The 20,082-nt window shown below is 43.8% G+C and overlaps 1 protein-coding gene across 1 annotated transcript; it reads right to left on the bottom strand.

Moving 5' to 3' along the window:
- Positions 1–1,283: 1,283 nt before the first annotated feature.
- LOC142069426 (ficolin-1-like) lies at positions 1,284–19,385 on the bottom strand. The gene is made up of 10 exons (XM_075120429.1): positions 19,285–19,385; positions 17,349–17,462; positions 16,568–16,621; positions 15,339–15,374; positions 14,417–14,461; positions 13,502–13,537; positions 12,558–12,685; positions 11,469–11,598; positions 10,729–10,863; positions 1,284–2,139 (listed from the first exon to the last, which is right to left on the bottom strand). The coding sequence occupies exons 1-10, from the start codon at positions 19,364–19,366 to the stop codon at positions 1,892–1,894; spliced, it is 1,008 nt and encodes a 335-aa protein (XP_074976530.1). The 5' UTR covers positions 19,367–19,385; the 3' UTR covers positions 1,284–1,891.
- Positions 19,386–20,082: the final 697 nt, after the last annotated feature.

Here is a 20,082-nt window from a genome sequence, read left to right as displayed (position 1 = left end):
ATGGGGTGGGGAAAGCCTGGGCATAGGAAAGTGGGGGGTGGCTTGGGAGATACGTGGGGCGGTCACGTGCCCTCCCCTTTAGATTGTGCCCCCCCACTATGGGGGAGGAGCAGGAGTCGTCTGTGCCTGGGAGCCCTATAAGAATTGGGGCTGACGGCCAGGGACGGGGTTAGACACGTGCAACCCGTGCAATGGCAGGAGCCCAGAGGCAGCCAAGGGGCCCCCTGCCATGGTGACTGCGTCGGGTGCTTGTGAAGGTGGGGTCAGGAATCGAGCGGGAGAAGGTAGACGACAGGGGCAGATGAATAGCTGGGGCAGGCTCAGGGCTGCTTGGCCGTACAACGTCTGCCCAGCGCAGGCCGCTGCTGTTGTTGGGGGCCTGCTGGAACCCCGAGGAAGAGCCGTGCCCTGAGCCCCACGGCCCACATTTGAATTTGCCCCGCGGGGGTGGGGATGGACTCCAAAAGGGTGGCTCTGCCGTGAAGTCTGATGAGTGGGACTGGCAATGGCAGAGCCTCCATTTTGGTTGGAGGCCCCCCTGTCTCCCCCCGCTGCCTGCTAGGGCTCTGACTCCAGCTCCGCTGGCAGCAGCAGCTGTGGTTTGCGGCGCTGACTCCCGCGGTAGCAGGTCTGGCTTTGGCAGGAGCCGTGCTGATGGCTCTAGCAGCAGCAGCTCTGGTGCAGGGCATGGACCTGGGTGGGGCGTTGGGATGGGCGGGGGAGCAGAGCAGGAGGTGCAGAAGCAGGGATTGGGGGTTGTGGGGGGTGAGGGAAGAGAGAATGTGGGACTTGTGGTGGCATATGGGGGTCCACAATAAAAGCCTGCACCGAGGCCCTTCTTTTTCTTCCTCTGCCCCTGGCACAGGGAGAGGGAGATGGGGGGAGGGGGTGGGACTAGGGGTCCAGTCAGCATTTGCTGTTAAATTGTTAAATCTTCCGCTGGGCATAATACCAGCATAAAGAGGGGAGATTATGGCCTGTTCTGCCTCACAAGGCACCATGGGCTGGGCGATGGGACTTTCTAGTGCAGGTTTAGCCTGAGATCGTCTCAGTGCTCTTCTATTTCCACCCTCACTCTATTTCGACATGACCCTTCTGCAGCTGCAACGCTGCTGGCAGAGGTAGCTCCCCTCTCTTGTACTCCCCAGGGTAGCCAGGCAAATAATGTCCCCTTCTGCCCAGGGCACGCTCTGCCCACAATGTTCACAATGCAGGGCCAGGCACATTTGGTCTTTAATGCTATTGAACTGTCTTGTGTGTACAAACAAATCTGAGACGTGGAACTCATTGAGCAGCCCTTGCTTTATTGACATAGGGGAAGGTTCTCCAGAGGCAGACGCAGCATCTGAAGGTAATGAGTCCTGAACACCACAGGAAGAATTGCATGGCAGTGGTAGGAGCTGTGGTGGTGCTTCTGGTAATGGAATCAAGAGACAGCAGAGCCTTGCAGGAGAGGAGACATAACCTAGACAGAGCTGGCTGACATTTCTCAAATTATGAGCTCTTCTGTGGACGAACAGCCTTTGAAAAAACATGAAAATTTTCATGAAATATCACTGATGTGGTTGTAATGTTTTGTGTGGCAGGAAAAAAATCATACTTTTTTAATGCACAAAAGCCAAAAACAAAAATGGGTTAATTTAGAATCTTCTGAAATGAAAACAACTGAAAAATTCAATTTTTTCCCCACAAAACTATTTTTATCTTTTTTTACCGGCTCTAGTCCTAGTGCACTGCACCGGGTAAGTGTCTATGATGATGTCTGCCCCCTCCTGGCTGGTGCATAAAGAAAAGATCTTTAGTGTCATCTTCAGATTAATGTTTATTATGACAGGCCTATAACTGCTATATAAGAGCTCAGTATAATTATTACAAGTGCCTCCCTGATTGGCTACGCTGGCCTGATTTTCATCTCTGTCATCTTGTAGGAGAAGTTGTGCCCTTTGGATGACTTCCAGTTCACCCCATTAGCATAGCTTTCATGGGCTCCTTTCAGGTATAATCCATTCAGGTTGGATGCATGACAATCCTTGTACCACCAGGCCCCTTTAAAGGCTTCAGCACAGTTCAATGACGACACGTCGTTGTCATGGTCGTAGGTTGAAAACATCATGCCGTTGTGCTCCATTAAAGAATCCCCTGTGGAAACAATTGGGTTTATTTATTACATGTTTTTACAGAGACAAGGTGGGTGAGATATTCTCTTCTTGTTTACTTTTTACAGTTCGGTTCCCACAGCCCAGCCTGGTGGTTCTGCAGTGGGGTTACCAAATTTCTCCCTTTCCAGGCAGCAGAAATCTCCCTGGGGTCAGGAGAGAGATTGCATTTCTATTTTCAGTAAGGAACATTTTTCACCAGGCCATATTCGCAGTGTATCTCCACACAGGATTGGACAGGAAACTCTTCAACCTATCATGACTTAACTCAAAGACCAAAGTCAAAAAGGTGCTGATCAGGGAACATCTATTAGCTGATTATGCTGCCCTCATAGCCCATGATGAAGATCTATTCCAAGAATTCATGGACCTCCTTTCAAGTACCTGTCAGGCATTTGCTCTCACCATCAGCATCAAGAAAACGATTGTATTGGGACAGAGGGTTCCACAAGATCCTTCAATCGCCTTAAATGCCAACCAGCTAGAAGTAGTCCAAAAGGTTCAGCGATTTAGGTTCTACAGTGAGTACCAACCTCTCACTGGATGAAGAACTAAATGTTTGCATTGGAAAGGCTGCTACCACCTTTAGCAGACTAACTAAAAGAGCATGGAACAACTCAAAGCTTACCAGCAAGACCAAAATGCTAGTGTGCCAAGCTTGCGTCCTCAGCACTCTCATGTGTGTTGGGCAAATTCGAAGGGCAAATTTACCAAGTGTGACAGCCCTGCTCAAGCGAAGATGACTGCAGTGGCTGGGCCATCTGAGTAGGTTGGAAGACGGACGCATACCCAAGGAGAAGCGATATGGGGAGCTCTTAGAGGGAAGAAGAATGTCAGGATGTCCCAAGCTTCGCAAAAAGACACATGCAAGCGAGATATGAAGGAATTTGGCATTGACCCTGACCAATGGGAAATCCTGGCAAGTGATCGTAACAAGTGGTGCCATCGTCTCCATCAGAGAATCAAAGTCCGGGACAGGAGCTATCTCCTACAGCTTGAAGAGAAAAGAGCCCACAGGAAGCAAGCAGCTCCCAACCAAGATAGATATATTTGCAGCAACTGTCAAAGATCATGCAAATCTCGGATAGGACCATTCAGTCACATGAGACATCAGAGGCTGCAATTCCCACCATCTTTCGTAGATGAAAGGATGCCAAAAAAGGATAGTCTGAGCTCAGTTACACCACTATAAATCCGGAATAACTCATTGCAGTCAAGGTGCTCGGTCCTTGGGTGTCCTGAAATCAGTTTACACCATTGTGATGGTATAATGTGAGCCCAATATGGTCCTAACACTAACAGCATAGCCCGGAGCCTGCTGAGGATTCAGGATCATAGATTCACAGAATCATAGAAATGTCAGGCTGGAAGGGATCTTGAGAAGTCATCTAGTGCAACCCCCTAGGCTGAGGCAGCACCAAGTAAATCTGGACCGTGCCTGAGAAGTGTTTGCCCAATGTGTTCTTTAAAACTTCCAGTCATGTGGATTTCACAACCTCTGTTGGAAGCCTATTCCAGAGCTTAACTTCCCTGGAAAAATCATGGAGCAGGTCCTCAAGGAATCAATTCTGTAGCACTTAGAGGAGAGGAAAGTGATCAGGAACAGTCAGCATGGATTCACCAAGGGCAAGTCATGCCTGACTTATCTAATTGCCTTCTATGACGAGATAACTGGCTCTGTGGGTGAGGGGAAAGCAGTGGACATGTTGTTCGTTGACTTTAGCAAAGCTTTTGACACGGTCTCCCATAGTATTCTTGCCAGCAAGTTAAAGAAGTATGGGCTGGATGAATGCACTATAAGGTGGGTAAAAAGCTGGCTAGATTGTCGGGCTCAACGGGTAGTGATCAATGGCTCCATGTCTAGTTGGCAGCCGGTGTCAAGTGGAGTGCCCTGGGGCCGGTTTTGTTCAATATCTTCATAAATGATCTGGAGGATGGTGTGGATTGCACTCTCAGCAAGTTTGCAGATGACACTAAACTGGGAGGAGAGGTAGATACGCTGGAGGGTAGGGATAGGATACAGAGGGCCCTAGACAAATTGGAGGATTGGGCAAAAAGAAATCTGATGAGGTTCAACAAGGACAAGTGCAGAGTTCTGCACTTAGGACAGAAGAATCCAATGCACCGCTACAGACTAGGGACCGAATGGCTAGGCAGCAGTTCTGCGGAAAAGGACCTAGGGGTGACAGTGGACGAGAAGCTGGATATGAGCCAGCAGTGTGCCCTTGTTGCCAAGAAGGCCAATGGCATTTTGGGATGTATAAGTAGGGGCATAGCGAGCAGATCGAGGGACGTGATCGTCCCCCTCTATTCGACATTGGTGAGGCCTCTTCTGGAGTACTGTGTCCGGTTTTGGGCCCCACACTACAAGAAGGATGTGGAAAAATTGGAAAACGTCCAGCAGAGGGCAAGAGAAATTATGAGGGGACTGGAACACATGACTTATGAGGAGAGGCTGAGAGAACTGGGATTGTTTAGTCTGCGGAAGAGAAGAATGAGGGGGGATTTGATAGCTGCTTTCAACTACCTGAAAGGGGGTTCCAAAGAGGATGGATCTAGACTGTTCTCAGTGGTAGCAGATGACAGAACGAGGAGTAATGGTCTCAAGTTACAGTGGGGAAGGTTTTGGTTGGATATTCGGAAAAACTTTTTCACTAGGAGGGTGATGAAACACTGGAATGCATTACCTAGTGAGGTGGTGGAATCTCCTTCCTTAGAAGTTTTTAAGGTCAGGCTTGATAAAGCCCTGGCTGGGATGATTTAGTTGGGGATTGGTAATGCTTTGATCAGAGGGTTGGACTAGATGACCTCCTGAGGTCCCTTCCAACCCTGATATTCTATGATTCTATGATACCCTTACACTTAGAAATGTATTTCTAATCTCTAACCTAGATCTCTTTATCACAGATTAAGCTGGTCACTTCTTGTCCTACCTTCAGTGGACATAGAGAACAATTGATCACAGTCCTCTTTATAACAGCTCTTAACGTATTTAAAGACTGTTTCCAGATTCCTCCCTCTCAGTCTTGTTTTCTCAAGACTACACATCACCAGTTTTTTAATTTTTCGTCACAGGTCAGGTTTCTAAACCTTTTATCATTTTTGTTGCTCTCCTCTGAACTCTCTTCAATTTGTCCATATCTTTCCTAAAGTGAGGTGCCCAGAATTGGACACTGTTCTCTGGCTGAAGCCTCACCAGTGCTGAGGAGAGCAGGACAATTACCTACTGTTTCTTACATGCCACACTCTTGTAAATACACCCCAGAATGGTATTAGCTTTTTGTACAACTGCATCACATAGTTGTGCATTTGATTTGTCCTTCCTAAGTGAAAAGTGATTCACTTGTCTTTACTGAATTTCATCTTGTTGAATTCAGACCAATTCTTCAATTTGCCAAGGTCATTTTGCATTCTAATTAGAATCATAGAATCATAGAATATCAGGAGGTCATCTAGTCCAACCCCCTGCTCAAAAGCAGGACCCATACACAATTAAATCATCCCAGCCAGGGCTTTGTCAAGCCTGACCTTAAAAACGTCTAAGGAAGGAGATTCCACCACCTCCTTAGGCAACGCATTCCAGTGTTTCACCACCCTCCTAGTGAAAAAGTTTTTCCTAGTATCCAACCTGAACCTCCCCCAATGCAACTTGAGACCATTACTCCTTGTCCTGTCCTCTTCCACCACTGAGAATAGTCTAGAACCATCCTCTCTGGAACTACCTCTCAGGTAGTTGAAAGCAGCTATCAAATCCCCCCTCATTCTTCTCTTCTGCAGACTAAACAATCCCAGTTCCCTCAGCCTCTCCTCATAAGTCATGTGTTCCAGACCCCTAATCATTTTTGTTGCCCTTCGCTGGACTCTCTCCAATTTATCCACATCCTTCTTGTAGTGTGGGGCCCAAAACTGGACACAGTACTCCAGATGAGGCCTCACCAATGTCGAATAGAGGGGGACGATCACGTCCCTCGATCTGCTCGCTATGCCCCTACTTATACATCCCAAAATGCCATTGGCCTTCTTGGCAACAAGGGCACACTGCTGGCTCATATCCAGCTTCTCGTCCACTGTCACCCCTAGGTCCTTTTCCGCAGAACTGCTGCCTAGCCATTCGGTCCCTAGTCTGTAGCTGTGCATTGGGTTCTTCCGTCCTAAGTGCAGGACCCTGCACTTATCCTTATTGAACCTCATCAGATTTCTTTTTGCCCAATCCTCCAATTTGTCTAGGTCCCTCTGGATCCTATCCCTGCCCTCCAGCGTATCTACCACTCCTCCCAGTTTAGTATCATCCGCAAATTTGCTGAGAGTGCAATCCACACCATCCTCCAGATCATTTATGAAGATATTGAACAAAACCAGCCCCGGGACCGACCCCTGGGGCACTCCACTTGACACTGGCTGCCAACTAGACATGGAGCCATTGATCACTACCCGTTGAGCCTGACAATCTAGCCAACTTTCTACCCACCTTATGGTGCATTCATCCAGCCCATACTTCCTTAACTTGCTGACAAGAATACTGTGGCAGACCGTATCAAAAGCTTTGCTAAAGTCAAGAAACAATACATCCACTGCTTTCCCTTCATCTACAGAACCAGTAATCTCATCATAGAAGGCGATTAGATTAGTCAGGCATGACCTTCCCTTGGTGAATCCATGCTGACTGTTCCTGATCACTTTCCTCTCATGTAAGTGCTTCAGGATAGATTCTTTGAGGACCTGCTCCATGATTTTTCCGGGGACTGAAGTGAGGCTGACTGGCCTGTAGTTCCCAGGATCCTCCTTCTTCCCTTTTTTAAAGATTGGCACTACATTAGCCTTTTTCCAGTCATCCGGGACTTCCCCCGTTCGCCACGAGTTTTTTAATTTTTCTGTCCTCCAAAGTGCTTGTAACCCCTCCCAGCTTGGTGCCATCTGCAAATTTTATAAGCATATTCTCCAACTCATTAATTAATTAATTATCCAACTCATTAATGAAAATATTGACTTCTACTGGACCCAGGACTGACCGCTGCAAAACCCCATTAGAATCTCCCAGTTTGACAGCAAACCATTGATAACTACTCTTTGAGTACAGTCTTTCAAACAGTTATGCACCCATTTTATGGTAATTTCTTCCAGACTGCATTTCCCTCATTTCTTTATCAAGAATGCCAGGTGGGATTTTGTCAAAAGTCTTACTAAAATCAAAATATATCATGTCTAGTGCTTTCCCCTTATCCATTAAGCCAATAACCCTGTCAAAGAAGGAAATTAGGTTGGTTTGATATGATTTGTTCATGAGAAATCCATGGTGGTTATTGCTAATTAATCCAATTGTCCTCTAGGTGTTTACAAACTGATTGTTTAATAATTTGAGTGAGTGTCTTTCCAGGTATCAAAGTTAGGCTGACTGGCCTACAATTCCCTGGGTCCCGTTTGTTCCTCCTCTTAAATATAGGTACTATGTTTGCCCTTCTCCAGTGCTCTGGGACATTGACACATCCTGCAGGAGTTCTCCAGAAAATTATTCATGGTTCTGAGATTGTTTCAGCTAGCTCTTTTAGTCCCTTAGCATGAGTTTAGCCAGGCCCTCCTGACTTGAATACATCTAACTTATCTAAATATTGTTTAACCTTTCCCCCGTATTTGGGCTTTCATTCCTTCCCCCTTGTTGTTAATAGTGTGTTAAGTATGTCATTACCAGTAACCTTTTTAGTGAAGATTGAAACACACTAGTCATGAAACACCTCCACCTTCTTGATGTCCTCAGTTATTACCTCTCCATTCCTGCTAAGTTGAGGAACTACATGTTCTTTCATCTTTCTCTTGCTGCTAATATATGTTAAGAACCTCTTCTTATGGCTTTTTCTTTTCCTTCCTAGGTGTAACTTATTTTGTGCCTTAATCTTTCTGATTTTGTCCCTACATGGGTATGCTACTCTTTTGTACTTCTCCTTCGCACTTTGTCCATGTTTCCACTCCTTCCTTTCCTTAGAATAAAGACATCTGTGATTTCATGAACACTTTCACCCAAATTGTCTTCCACCTCCAGATTTGCTACCATTTCCTCCCTGTTGGTCAGAATTAAGTCTAAAATGGCTGGTTCCCGCCTTCCTGCCCCCCAGCCCTCCCGGTTACTTCCTCTACAAAACGGAGTCCGCAATACATTCCAAGAACTTTTGTGTTTTTCTTTATTCCTTTTCCAACAAATGTCTGGGTAGTTAAAGTCCCCCATTACTATAGTACACCCATACAAAAGGTCGCTTTTATTTATTATCCTTTTTTTCTTTGCCCAGAGACTATCAATTGATCTGCCTCTCATCTACTCCTGTAGCGGAGAACAAGTGGTGTGCCTACTTTGTTCGAAGTGTCACTATAGGAGGTTTCAGAATTAATTGATAAACTTTACAGTAACAAGTCACCGGGACCAGATGGCATTCACCCAAGAGTTCCAAAAGAACTCAAATGTGAAATTGTGAAACTATTAACTATGGTTTGTAACTTGGCCTTTAAATCAGGTTCTGTACCCAATGACTGGAAGATAGCTAATGTAACACCAATATTTAAAAAGGGCTCTAGAGGTGATCCCGGAAATTACAGACCGGTAAGTCTAATGTCTGTACTGGGCAAATTAGTTGAAACAATAGGAAAGAATAATATTGTCAGACACATAGAAGAACATAAATTGTTGGGCAAAAGTCAACATGGTTTCTGTAGAGGGAAATCATGTCTTACTAATCTACTAGAGTTCTTTGAAGGGGTCACAAACACGTGGACAATGGGGATCTAGTGGACATAGTGTATTTAGATTTCCAGAAAGCCTTTGACAAGGTTGCTCACCAAAGACTCTTAAGTAAATTCCGTTGTCATTGGATAAGAGGGAAGATCCTTTCATGGACTGAGAACTGGTTAAAAGACGGGGAACAAAGGGTAGGAATATATGGTAAATGTTCAGAATGGAGAGAGGTAACTAGTGGTGTGCCCCAAGGTTCAGTCCTAGAACCAATCCTATTCAGCTTATTCATAAATGATCTGGAGAAAGGGGTAAACAGTGAGGTGGCAAAGTTTGCAGATGATACTAAACTGCTCAAGATCGTTAAGACCAAAGCAGACTGTGAAGAACTTCAAAAAGGTTTCAGAGTAACAGCTGTGTTAGTCTGTATTTGCAAAAAGAAAAGGAGTACTTGTGGCACCTTAGAGACTAACCAATTTATTTGAGCATAAGCTTTCATGAGCTACAGCTCATCCGATGAAGTGAGCTGTAGCTCACGAAAGCTTATGCTCAAATAAATTGATTAGTCTCTAAGGTGCCACAACTTCAAAAAGATCTCACAAAACTAAGTGATTGGGCAACAAAATGGCAAAGGAAATTTAATGTAGATAAATGTAACGTAATGCACGTTGGAAAAAATAACCCCCAACTATACATACAATATGATGGGGGCTAATTTAGCTGCAGGTAATCAGGAAAGAGATCTTGGAGTCATCGTGGATAGTCATCTGAAGACGTCCACGCAGTGTGCAGCGGCAGTCAAAAAAGCAAACGGGATGTTAGGAATCATTAAAAAAGGGATAGAGAATAAGACGGAGAATATCTTATTGCCCTTATATAAAGCCATGGTATTCCCACATCTTGAATACTGCGTAGAGATGTGGTCTCCTCATCTCAAACAAGATATACTGGCATTAGAAAAGGTTCAGAGAAGGGCAACTAAAATGATTAGGGGTTTGGAACAGGTCCCATATAAGGAGAGATTAAAGAGGCTAGGACTTTTCAGCTTGGAAAAGAGGAGATTAAAGGGGGATATGACAGAGGTATATAAAATCATGAGTGGTGTGGAGAAAGTGAATAAGGAAAAGTTATTTTCTTGTTCCCATAATATAAGAACTAGGGGCCACCAAATGAAATTAATGGAGAGCAGGTTTAAAACAAATAAAAGGAAGTTCTTCTTCACACAGCGCACAGTCAACCTGTGGAACTCCTTGCCTGAGGAGGTTGTGAAGGCTAGGACTATAACAGGGTTTAAAAGAGAACTAGATAAGTTCATGGAGGTTAAATCCATTAATGGCTATTTGCCAGGATGGGTAAGCAATGGTGCCTCTGTTTGTCAGAGGGTGGAGACGGATGGCAGGAGAGAGATCATTTGATCATTACCTGTTAAGTTCACTCTCTCTGGGGCACCTGGCATTGGCCACTGTCCGTAGCCAGGATAGTGGGCTGGATGGACCTTTAGTCTGATACAGTATGGTCATTCTTATGTTCTGATGTACATAGTTCAATTCAGATATTTCTATGGGGCATTAAGATCTAATTTAGAAAAGCAACCAGCAGTAGCTGTGCCTACCTCTGCTTGTTATTCTGTGATCAGTCCTTCATTGGGCAGGATATCCATACTATACTGTGTGTTCTGTTGTCACTAGACCGTGTGTTTCTCCTCTAATAGTTCAGCAGGAGAATAACTGATGTTTCCTGACAGACATCACCTCCACAGATTACCTCACCTTTTGCTTCTGCCATTGAATATTCTGCATGTTTTGCTTTACATTTTTCCATCTGCCACAAAGGGTAAAGGATGAGCTCAGAATCTACCTGCAGTGCCATTCACAAAGGGTCCAACAATCAGCGTGTATTTCTCAGTCTCCCCTGTAATTCTGAATGATGAGAATGTAGCAAATTCATAGTTGTCATCAAAATCTCTGAAATCGATGCGAAGCACATTGCGACCTTTAGAAAACAATTTGAAAGCAAAATGTTCAGCACATTCCATTAGTGTTTATTACTGTTATTGATTGTTTCTATTGCACAAGCCCCTAAAGGCTACACACAAATCAGTCCCCATTATATTGGGACCATTATGATCATCTAGTTTGAATTGCCTGCATCACACACATCACAGAATTCCACCCACTGATTCTTGTATCAAGGCAATATCTTCCTATTGACCTTTATCAATTCAATTTCCATCCACCAACCTGACCTCCCTATTAAAAACCTGCTCCATGTTATGCTTTGCGAAGGTAGTTCAGAATCGATGACCTCATCCAGGCTGTAGCATCCCTTATTGCTGTACTGTGGGCGAACCACCCGAGGACAAAATGCTGCTCCAGGAATCGTGACTGGATCCAGCCCATCTACCACAGCATTATTGCCTTCAGTAGCTCTGTGTGACAGGACTGGGCTGTAAGGAACAGGAAGGGGTGTCTGCAGCGGAAGTGTTACCTCTACCGATTAGTACAACTCTATACCCTGTGTCCGTGGCTAAACTGTGGGAACAAAACTTGGTGGAGAAGGTTGCGATAAGGAAAAGAATGAATCAGTGATGTCTTTACTAATGGATGTCAGCAGGTGGATATTGTCATTCCCAAGCCAGAATTCTGACAGCCGGCTGCCAAAACCTCTTTTGTATGAATTCCAGTCACGATAAAAATCCACAGAGCCATCCACCCGTCTCTGGAACACCTGCAGGGAAACAGGAGGTTCTCAGCTGGGAAATCCCACATTGTTTTCCATCCTACTAGAGCAGAAGACCAGAAACTCTGAGACTGTAAATCGTTGGATGAGATTTAACGTGGTCAGATCTATTTCAGCTCAGGTGACTATCGCAGAGGGAGGCGTGTCTCAGAGGATCCTATTAAATCTTGGCAGCAACTGCACTAGGTTAAAGGATCACATGGTCTGAAATCTATAGCACTGGACTGGCAATCAGGAGGCCTCAGATCTATACCCAGTTGTGCCACTTGAGAAAGTCACAGCACCTCTGCTTTCTGTCCGGCCCTTTGTCTGCCTTGTTTATGGAGACTGTGAGCTGCAAAGGATGGGGGCTGTCTCTCAGTATGTGTGTTCAGCATTCAGTGCAATGGGACCCTGATCTTCATCGGATACTCTAGGCACGACTGGGATATAAATAAGCATAATAATAAATTGGAAGGTTTAAATGTGATGAGTATACAGGGTTCAAACCCCTCATCTCCTCAGCTCCCTAGAACACTCTCTCCACTCATACTCAGAGGCTGCTTGAGTGACAGAGCAGCTGATGTGCCAGAAGGGGAAGGAAGAAGGAATTCTGGTTCCGGAGTCTGGGCAGCTATTGAGCAGGCTCTGAGAGCTGGGCAGAGAATAGCCAGGAAAAGGGAAACCTGGGTCAGAGCAGTGACAAATGTCCCCTCAGACGGGGTCTTTTTGACTCTAAAGCTCCGGGTTTCCTCCATGGAACCCATTGTGTTCACAACCAAGTTATCTCCACAACCAAGGACTAGGGAGGATTAGAAGGGCTCAGGAAGTGTCTGTGTTTTTATTTCAGCTAACCATGGGGAGCTAACAGCTTAACCCACTGGCTAAGGGCCACCTCCCATTCTTGGGACAGTAAACTGTTGTTCAAGAAAAAACATCCAATGAGCTTCATTATGCGCTGCTCTTACAATCCATCCTCCGCCATCTGTGTCCATGTCACACAGCACGGTCATGGCTTTACAGTCATGCGGGTAGATGTTGTACCGGCCGCTCAGGGTGTACCCTCTAGCTAACAGCTCCTTGCAGTTCTTTGCTCCTGGTGGAAAGAGGAATTGAAATATGTAAATTAGTTGTATAACTCTCCTTGGAGCAGGGATTCATGGGCTGCTTTACATTGCACTGAGGGCCAGATCAATTGCAGAATCAGGTAACTAGAAAATATTCTTTGAGCCACCATCTTCTCCCCTCCCCACTGTAGTGTTTGGGAATTGGGTAGTATCCCTTTAAATAGTTTGTGTTCCCTTTGTGTTCTATCTTTGGAAACTACCACAGCAGCAGCAAACGTACCTTGCGAGGCTTTTCATGCTCTCTGTAGTTAGCAAAACAATTGATTTGGACTCCACTGTGCCAGTCTGGTTTGTATTAACTTTGTTTGCAAGAGGAAAAGACGCAATCACTAGCCCAACCCGATCTGTTCTGGGTGAGAACAGCTCAACCTGAACAGTGGATTGGCTCAAAGGTCTTGAAAAGTCATGGAAATTGAAATGTGACCAAAGGTTTGTACTACAAGTTTCCATGCAGCATTTTGAAATCTGTCTGTGAGCCAGAAGGGCTTCAGGTTATCACGTGACTTGGGTCAGAACTCACCCTGAAAAAATATCAGATTCTCACATCAGTTTGCAAGTGAATCTGTCGGCTGAAATGTATTTCCACAAAAGATTCACTGGCCAATTGCTAACAGCAAAACACCTTCATTTCAAAAGATCAAAGTCTCTTTACTTATAGTTTAAGAACAGCAAATGGGGTAAATCACATATGTATTTTTTTGCAAATTGTCTGTCTCTCATGGGTTTTCATGTTTGGGTTGCTGGATGAAATGAGATGACAGTCAGTGGTCATAAGAAACTCTCACCTTTCTGACACTGCAAGTAATCCAGCACTTCCTCTTCTAGTCATGAAAAGAAACACAATAGAAAGTGAAATGGAACCAGAAAATATTACATACATAAGACAAAACATAGTCTTTTAAACTATGCAATCGGCCAATAGGTACAGCTGGGTTAGCAAAGTACTCCTTATCTTGAAAATGCACTAGACAGGTTTTTAACTGTGAAAATCCAAGTGCTAATGGATCCACAAATGTCTCTGATCTCAGCCTTCCAGCCTGAACCATCAAGACTGCTCTCATTATGTACCAACACTATTTTGTAACCCTCTCATGAGGCTCCTACTTGCAGGGCTAAGAATTGGTCCTTAATAGACTAAATTAATTGCTGGTCAGTAACTAGAAGCAATGCCCACAAAGTCAAGGGAGTTGCATGCGCTTATGCTAGCTGTGAATTTGACTCAATATTCTTTTTAAAAAAATTCCAAGCGACAACGGGAGAATAACAGTTAAATAAAGTACTGGTAGAAAAAGGGTCGTTCCTTTAACTGGACATATAAATAGGATCAATTTCTTGTGATTCATACTCCATACTCCTGGTATGTGGGAAATATAAGGAGGGGTAGGGGAAAGTAACCTTCTCTAGGATACACCTCCAGATCTACAGATTTCACTTACATTTCAGCTGTTCTCTCTCATACCAAAGGTCATTTGGCTAGTGTTGTTCCAGACGTTACAACACATGGATGGCCACGTGTTTTTGTAGGCACAGCAATTTCTCTCTTTATAGAGCCCAAATCTCACTGGAGGATCAGTGAGCTTGATATTGTGGACATGGTAACTATTCAAGAAACAAGCTTCTTCAGACTCTTAATTTTTAGTGCTGCAAAAATAGAACTGAAATGATGTGTTCAGTATAAAGGAGAGTGCAGAGGGTCTCACCAAGTGTTCCAGGGATTCCTGTAGCTCCTGGGGTTCCTTTATCTCCTAAAAAAAGAACTCAGAATAAAATCCTTGTTTTACCTGGAGGTCACCTCCATAATTCACCATCTCACTACAGCAATCGCTTGGGTTTCATTGTGTGGAGGGGCTAGTTCAAGGCCTATGTACCAGCTATCCTCTGCATGATCTGTTAAAGTTGGCGTTTTGTGGGACTTAAGTGATGTATGTTGCCAACTCTCAGGATTTGGTCATGAGTCTCATGATAATTAGTGTTTTCCTTAAAGCTCCAGCTCCTCGGGTCCAGTGGATGTGACATGATTTCAGCCTTTGGTCTTAAAGAAAAAGTAAGTTAGTAGCCCTCAAAGCTACGGCAAAAGCTTCAAAATGTGCCCCCTAAATACTCAAAAGCAGAAGGCAAATAAAGAGAACACCAGCTGTATTATTTTTACATAATCTCATGATTCTAAAACCAGTCTCCGGATTTTTGATGAACCTAACTTTAGTTTTTCAAAGATTTGGGGTTGGCAGAACTGCATTTATCTTATCTTGTCTTCTGCATTGGCTGAAATGAAATAGGCTTAGGCTACGTCTACACTGCAGTTGAGATCTATCTCCTGTGACTGCATAGGACGTCATGACATTATAATTAGAGCTGGGTGAAATTTTATTCACAATTTTGAAATGTTCCAACTCTTCATTTTGGAACAACGCTGTGTTTTGTCATTTAGCTATTAAACAAAAACAAAAAGGGGACATTTTTGTCTAACCGGAACCAATTTCATTTCATCTTTTTTGTTTGGCAAGGAGCTGAAAGGAAAAATTGTATAATGGAGGGATTGTTGCTCCCAATTCCTCTATCACCGTGAATAGCACCAGAAAGTGCCATGCTCTGCAGTGAGAAGAATCATCTGAGGTCTCTCACCTTTCACTCCAGGGCGGCCAGCAGGACCTCTTTCTCCTGATTGAACAAAAAAAAAGAGAGCAAAGACTGATCAGAGATAGCGAGATCTTGACACTGATCAGAACTGAAGTTCTGTTGCAATAATAAACCCTTTATTGTCAAATATAGAGTGAAGAGAAGTTATGGTAGTTTTGGAGCCCACATATTATAGGAATTGATGTTTTATAACAAGGTGTTGTATCAACCAGGCAAGGTACTAACAAGCAAGCATGCTTTTACTGTATTTTGAATTTGCTGATGTGGTGGTTTTTCATTAGTTTTCCTCTTGCAATTGTGTGTCTGCAGTGGTAGGGAACTTTTCCACAAAGGAGTCACAGCCTGGACTGTGGCTCCTGTATCCATGCTCATTATTTTGGCTTCAGCTGTAGCTGACTCAATCTGAGTAGCAATGGTTATTGCTTTTTCTAGTGTAAGCTGTGGTTCTAGAAGTAAGCGTTCTCTTACACGAAGCATGGTTGTTTTCTCAATGAGCTGGTCTCTAATCATCTCATCTGCCATATTCCCAAAGTCACAAATTACAATCAGACTCCTCAGGGAAGCAATATACTGCATTATAGTTTCCCCTTGTTTCCACTCACGCTGGCAAAATCTGTAGCAATTACCTACTACATTCACTTTTGGCACCAAAAAAATTCTTTAATGCAGTGAGTGCTGTCTCATCTTTATCAACTGCAAGGGGAAAGGTGTAAAATATACGCTGCCCTTCTGCTCCAAGGCAGTGGATTAGCAGAGCACGCTTTCTTACTTCAGAAATCTCTGTAGCACTGATTGCAAGCAGATAAGCCTCAAACATATGGATCCAGGTAGTAAAAGCAATTGGAGGCTCACCTGGGCTTTGCAGAAAGGGTGCAGGTGGGTTCAGAGGCAGAAGATCCATCTTCGTTGCCAAAATGTTGTATCAACCAGGCAAGGTACTAACAAGCTTCAACAGGACTTTATTTTCAAAGTGGAAACCTCTTTACCAAGCTGCTGTTGCACCCTCGGTAACTCTCTCCCAGCCTCTCAACTCCTTTCCCCTCCTTCCTGTTTCCTGTTCTTTCAGACTCCCAATAGCCAGTGCTCCCAATTCTAATAATTATAAGCAACTTCTAAACCCCACACTAGGTCTAATTGATATTTGATTAAAAATGTATTTCCTATTCTTAGGTCACGTATAGGAAAACACAGTTCTCTGCCCTTTGTTACTTTACCTTTTGGGCCAGTTTTTCCCACCTTTCCGGGGATCCCCGGAGGTCCCCGTTCTCCTGCAAACACAGAAAACTGACTGAATGTTTTCCAGGGCAGCGTAAATACTCAGTACATAATTCCCACCTACCACCCCAACCTGGAATTACAATAACCCATTTGTGTCAAAATTCAAATCCTGTATCTGCATCTGGCTCGCTGAGTCCCTGATCTCACATCAGGATCCCCTAGCATGGACTCTTACATGGAGGCACATTGAAGTCAAAGGGACAAGCACATCTTGCTGTTAGGTGAGAGCCAAAGCTGGTAAACAACCATTTTATACATGCTACAATTAAAAATGTCCTGGCTCATGATAATAATCATGATTTCCTCTTCTCTAGCCCCTCTCATCCAAAATTCTCAGAGCGCTTTGGAGAGATCAGTGAAATGTGCCTCAGATAACCTCTGGGAGGTAAAGGACCATTATCACTATTATACAGAGGAGAAAACTGAGGTTTAAAGAGAGTGACTTGACTAAGGTCACACAGCGAGCCAGTGACAGAGATGAGGAAAGAACCAGAGGACTTGGTTGCCAATCTGACACCCCAAAGGGAATGGACAGTATTTCAGAGCTTGGTTATTCTGAAGCTCCAATCCCTTGCCATAGGATATGGGAGATGCCATGTGAATTTCCTCATATCAGGGTTGAGGGGAATCTCCAATGTCTGAGCATATTATAAAAGTAATTCCCATTTACATCAGCACCAGCCATGTCTGATTCCCATTCAGTGCCTGGGAATGTACCTCTCATTCCTGCATTTCCTTGGTCTCCTCTGGGCCCTGTGGCCCCTGGAATTCCAGGGCTACCTTGGAGAATGGAGAGATTATCGGTACTGTTGAGACCTACTATGGTCACCTCTGGGGAAAGAAATGAATCCATAATCAATGATGGTTAGCCTCTCACGATCTGAAACATTCTGCAGAAATCCAGAGGGATAAACTCAGCAAATGAAAGCCTAGATAGTTCCTTGATTTTCCTTTCTCTATTAGCATTATGCATTTCAGAGACAATGCCCTAATATTAAAAGTTGGGGGTTATTACTATTAGTCTTTGTTTTAAGTTATAGTGAAAACAAAAGTTAAAAAGAAGTTATTAAATATTTGTATTTAAAAGAAATAACCTCAGACTTAGTTTTGATGTACACATCCCTCTGCAATGTTTGCAACCTGACCATTGCAGCATTTTGTCAGTTCATGAGAATCTTTCAAGGAAATTACCTACAGAGAAACAAAAGCACTGGAATGGGTTACCTAGGGAGGCGGTGGAATCTCCTTCCTTAGAGGTTTTTAAGGTCAGGCTTGACAAAGCCATGGCTGGGATAATTTGGTTGGGGACTGGTCATGGTATGAGCAGGGGGTTGGACTAGATGACCTCCTGAGGTCCCTTCCAACCCTGATATTTCATGATTCTATGAAAAGTGGAATGAAATGCAGAGGAAAAACAAATAGCTGCCATTCAGTGAAGAAATTGTGCAAAAGTAAAATAAAAAGTAAAAAACAGTTGTTCTTACAAGCTCAGGTAATATATTTTAAAGAACTAAATATGTTTTTAACCAAACAGTCCCCTCTCTATATTATACACATTGTGAGATTTAAAATTATTTATAGGGAAATCAGTGGAGAAAAATAGGGACATACCGGTCAACTCCATTGAGCTCTGTTGTTGTGAAAAATTTTGAGGTAAACAAAATGTGGACATGGGCAATATTACCTGTTATATAGGAACTCTACCTCCTAACCTGGAACATTTGGGCATAAATTGTACATAGTAAATGATTTTCAAAATGATCATGAACGTAAGGAGATGAACCGTGAAGGCAGTACTGCTCTGAAATAATACATTAATTTATGCATAAGATGGCGGAGCCTGTATTCAATCCTTGTTTAGCAAACCACCCATTTCCTTCAAAGAGACAATTTGCCTGAATGAGGTCTCCACAAATTTGACTAAATCTTGCATTAGGATCACAGGATTTCATGATGAACTAAAATAAACCTTCAAATGCTGCTAGATTCTCAACCCAAAGCAAAGAAATGAATGTGTTGACATGGAAAGAGTTGTATAGTGGATTTGCAGTGATATGTACACAACAGTTGCGATTTTATAAATTTCATCTTAATTTGGTAAAGGTGAATTTTATAAAGCAGAGGGATCTGAAATCACAGGCTCACTCTGAGCTTTGAAGATTGAGATTTTATTTTCCAGAATTTAGCTCATCTGCCTGTGTGGGTCGGTCAGTCACCAGATTAGAAAGGCTTTGGCCCCAATATGCAAAGGAGATGGAAGCTTTAGACAGAGAGATTCCAGCAGCAACGCGGGGAGGTTAGAAGATAGTAAATGAGCATGAGGGAGAAGAGGTCAAGTCAAATTTTGAAGAATCTCAATGAAGACAAAAGACAACCTTTTCATAACATGATTTGCAAAAACTGTGTCCGATTTCTGAATGCCTCAAATCTGTACTGTGCACTTCTGCAGTATAGATTAATTTCGACAAAGGAATTTTGTACAAGGAAGCTGTTCATTTTATTATTTAAAAAGCACCATGAAGAAGCAAAGCACTTTATGGACATGTAGGAGAATGAATATTCCTGAACAGTTCCCAGTTCTCGAGGGTCCAGGTTGGCAAGAGCCACAGTGTGAAATGATGTTGGAAAGAGGATTAAATCGTCTTTCACTCACCTGGGCAGGTGTCCTGAGCCAGACAAACCGTTGCTCCTAAACAGAGTAAAGAGAGGAGAGTTTTCTGGGCAGCTCTCCCCATCGCTAGTGCTGGTCTCTGCAACGGCAGCTCCGCTTGTCTTCTCACCACCTCTCCTCTCCTTTAGTATTTCAGTCCCTTTAAGCCTTTTATATGCAATAACAATAGAGCCTAGAGCAAATAAAGCTCTCTGCCTCAGGTATCTCAGCACCTCCTTCCCACTCTCCACATTCCAGCAGTTTCCACTGAGATTTTTATGCTGCAGTGGTCACAACTGGAGCTGATTAAATGGCCCGATAGGACACGTTGAATACTGGACTAGTAGCCGTTGCTTCCCCCACACAGCAAATAATGATTGTTGAACGGAGCCAGTCTGAATCTTTCCTCACAAAGTTGATTCCTGTCAATGTGTCTTCTGAAATAGTAAAATAAGGTGCCAAATAATGAGCCCAAACTGACTTTCTCCATCCCGTCGAAGCCCCCTGTTGGCTTCAGTGGGAACCTTTGGGAGAACAAGGAGAGCAGGATTGGGTGGATTTACTCGCCAACTGCTCTATTACTATTATGTGTGTGACAGTAGCCACAGGAGGCCTCGTGTCAGATTGGACCCCCATGTGCTGAGTGCTGTGCAAACCCCCTGTAGGAGCCAGTAATGGAGGGATCGGTTCCAAGACCAAAAGTGACCATCGTGATCATCTCGTCTGATCTCCTGTATAATGCAGGCCACAGAACTTCCCCAAAATAATTCCTAGGGCAGAGCTTTTAGAAAAACACCCAAT

The sequence above is a fragment of the Caretta caretta genome, chromosome 16, assembly GCF_965140235.1.
Source record: "Caretta caretta isolate rCarCar2 chromosome 16, rCarCar1.hap1, whole genome shotgun sequence".
Taxonomy (NCBI): Eukaryota; Metazoa; Chordata; order Testudines; family Cheloniidae; genus Caretta; species Caretta caretta.
This window is presented reverse-complemented; position numbering and strand designations above follow the sequence as displayed.

Bases quoted from the DNA above. Each gene is read 5' to 3' on its own strand.
- LOC142069426 (XM_075120429.1), bottom strand. From the start codon at position 19,366: ATGGGGAGAGCTGCCCAGAAAACTCTCCTCTCTTTACTCTGTTTAGGA. The intron at 16,622-17,348 runs GTACATTCCCAG...CTGTGTTTGCAG, and splicing joins AGGAAATGCAGGAATGAGAG to GAGAACGGGGACCTCCGGGG. The intron at 12,686-13,501 runs GTGAGAGTTTCT...TCTTTCCACCAG, and splicing joins TTACTTGCAGTGTCAGAAAG to GAGCAAAGAACTGCAAGGAG.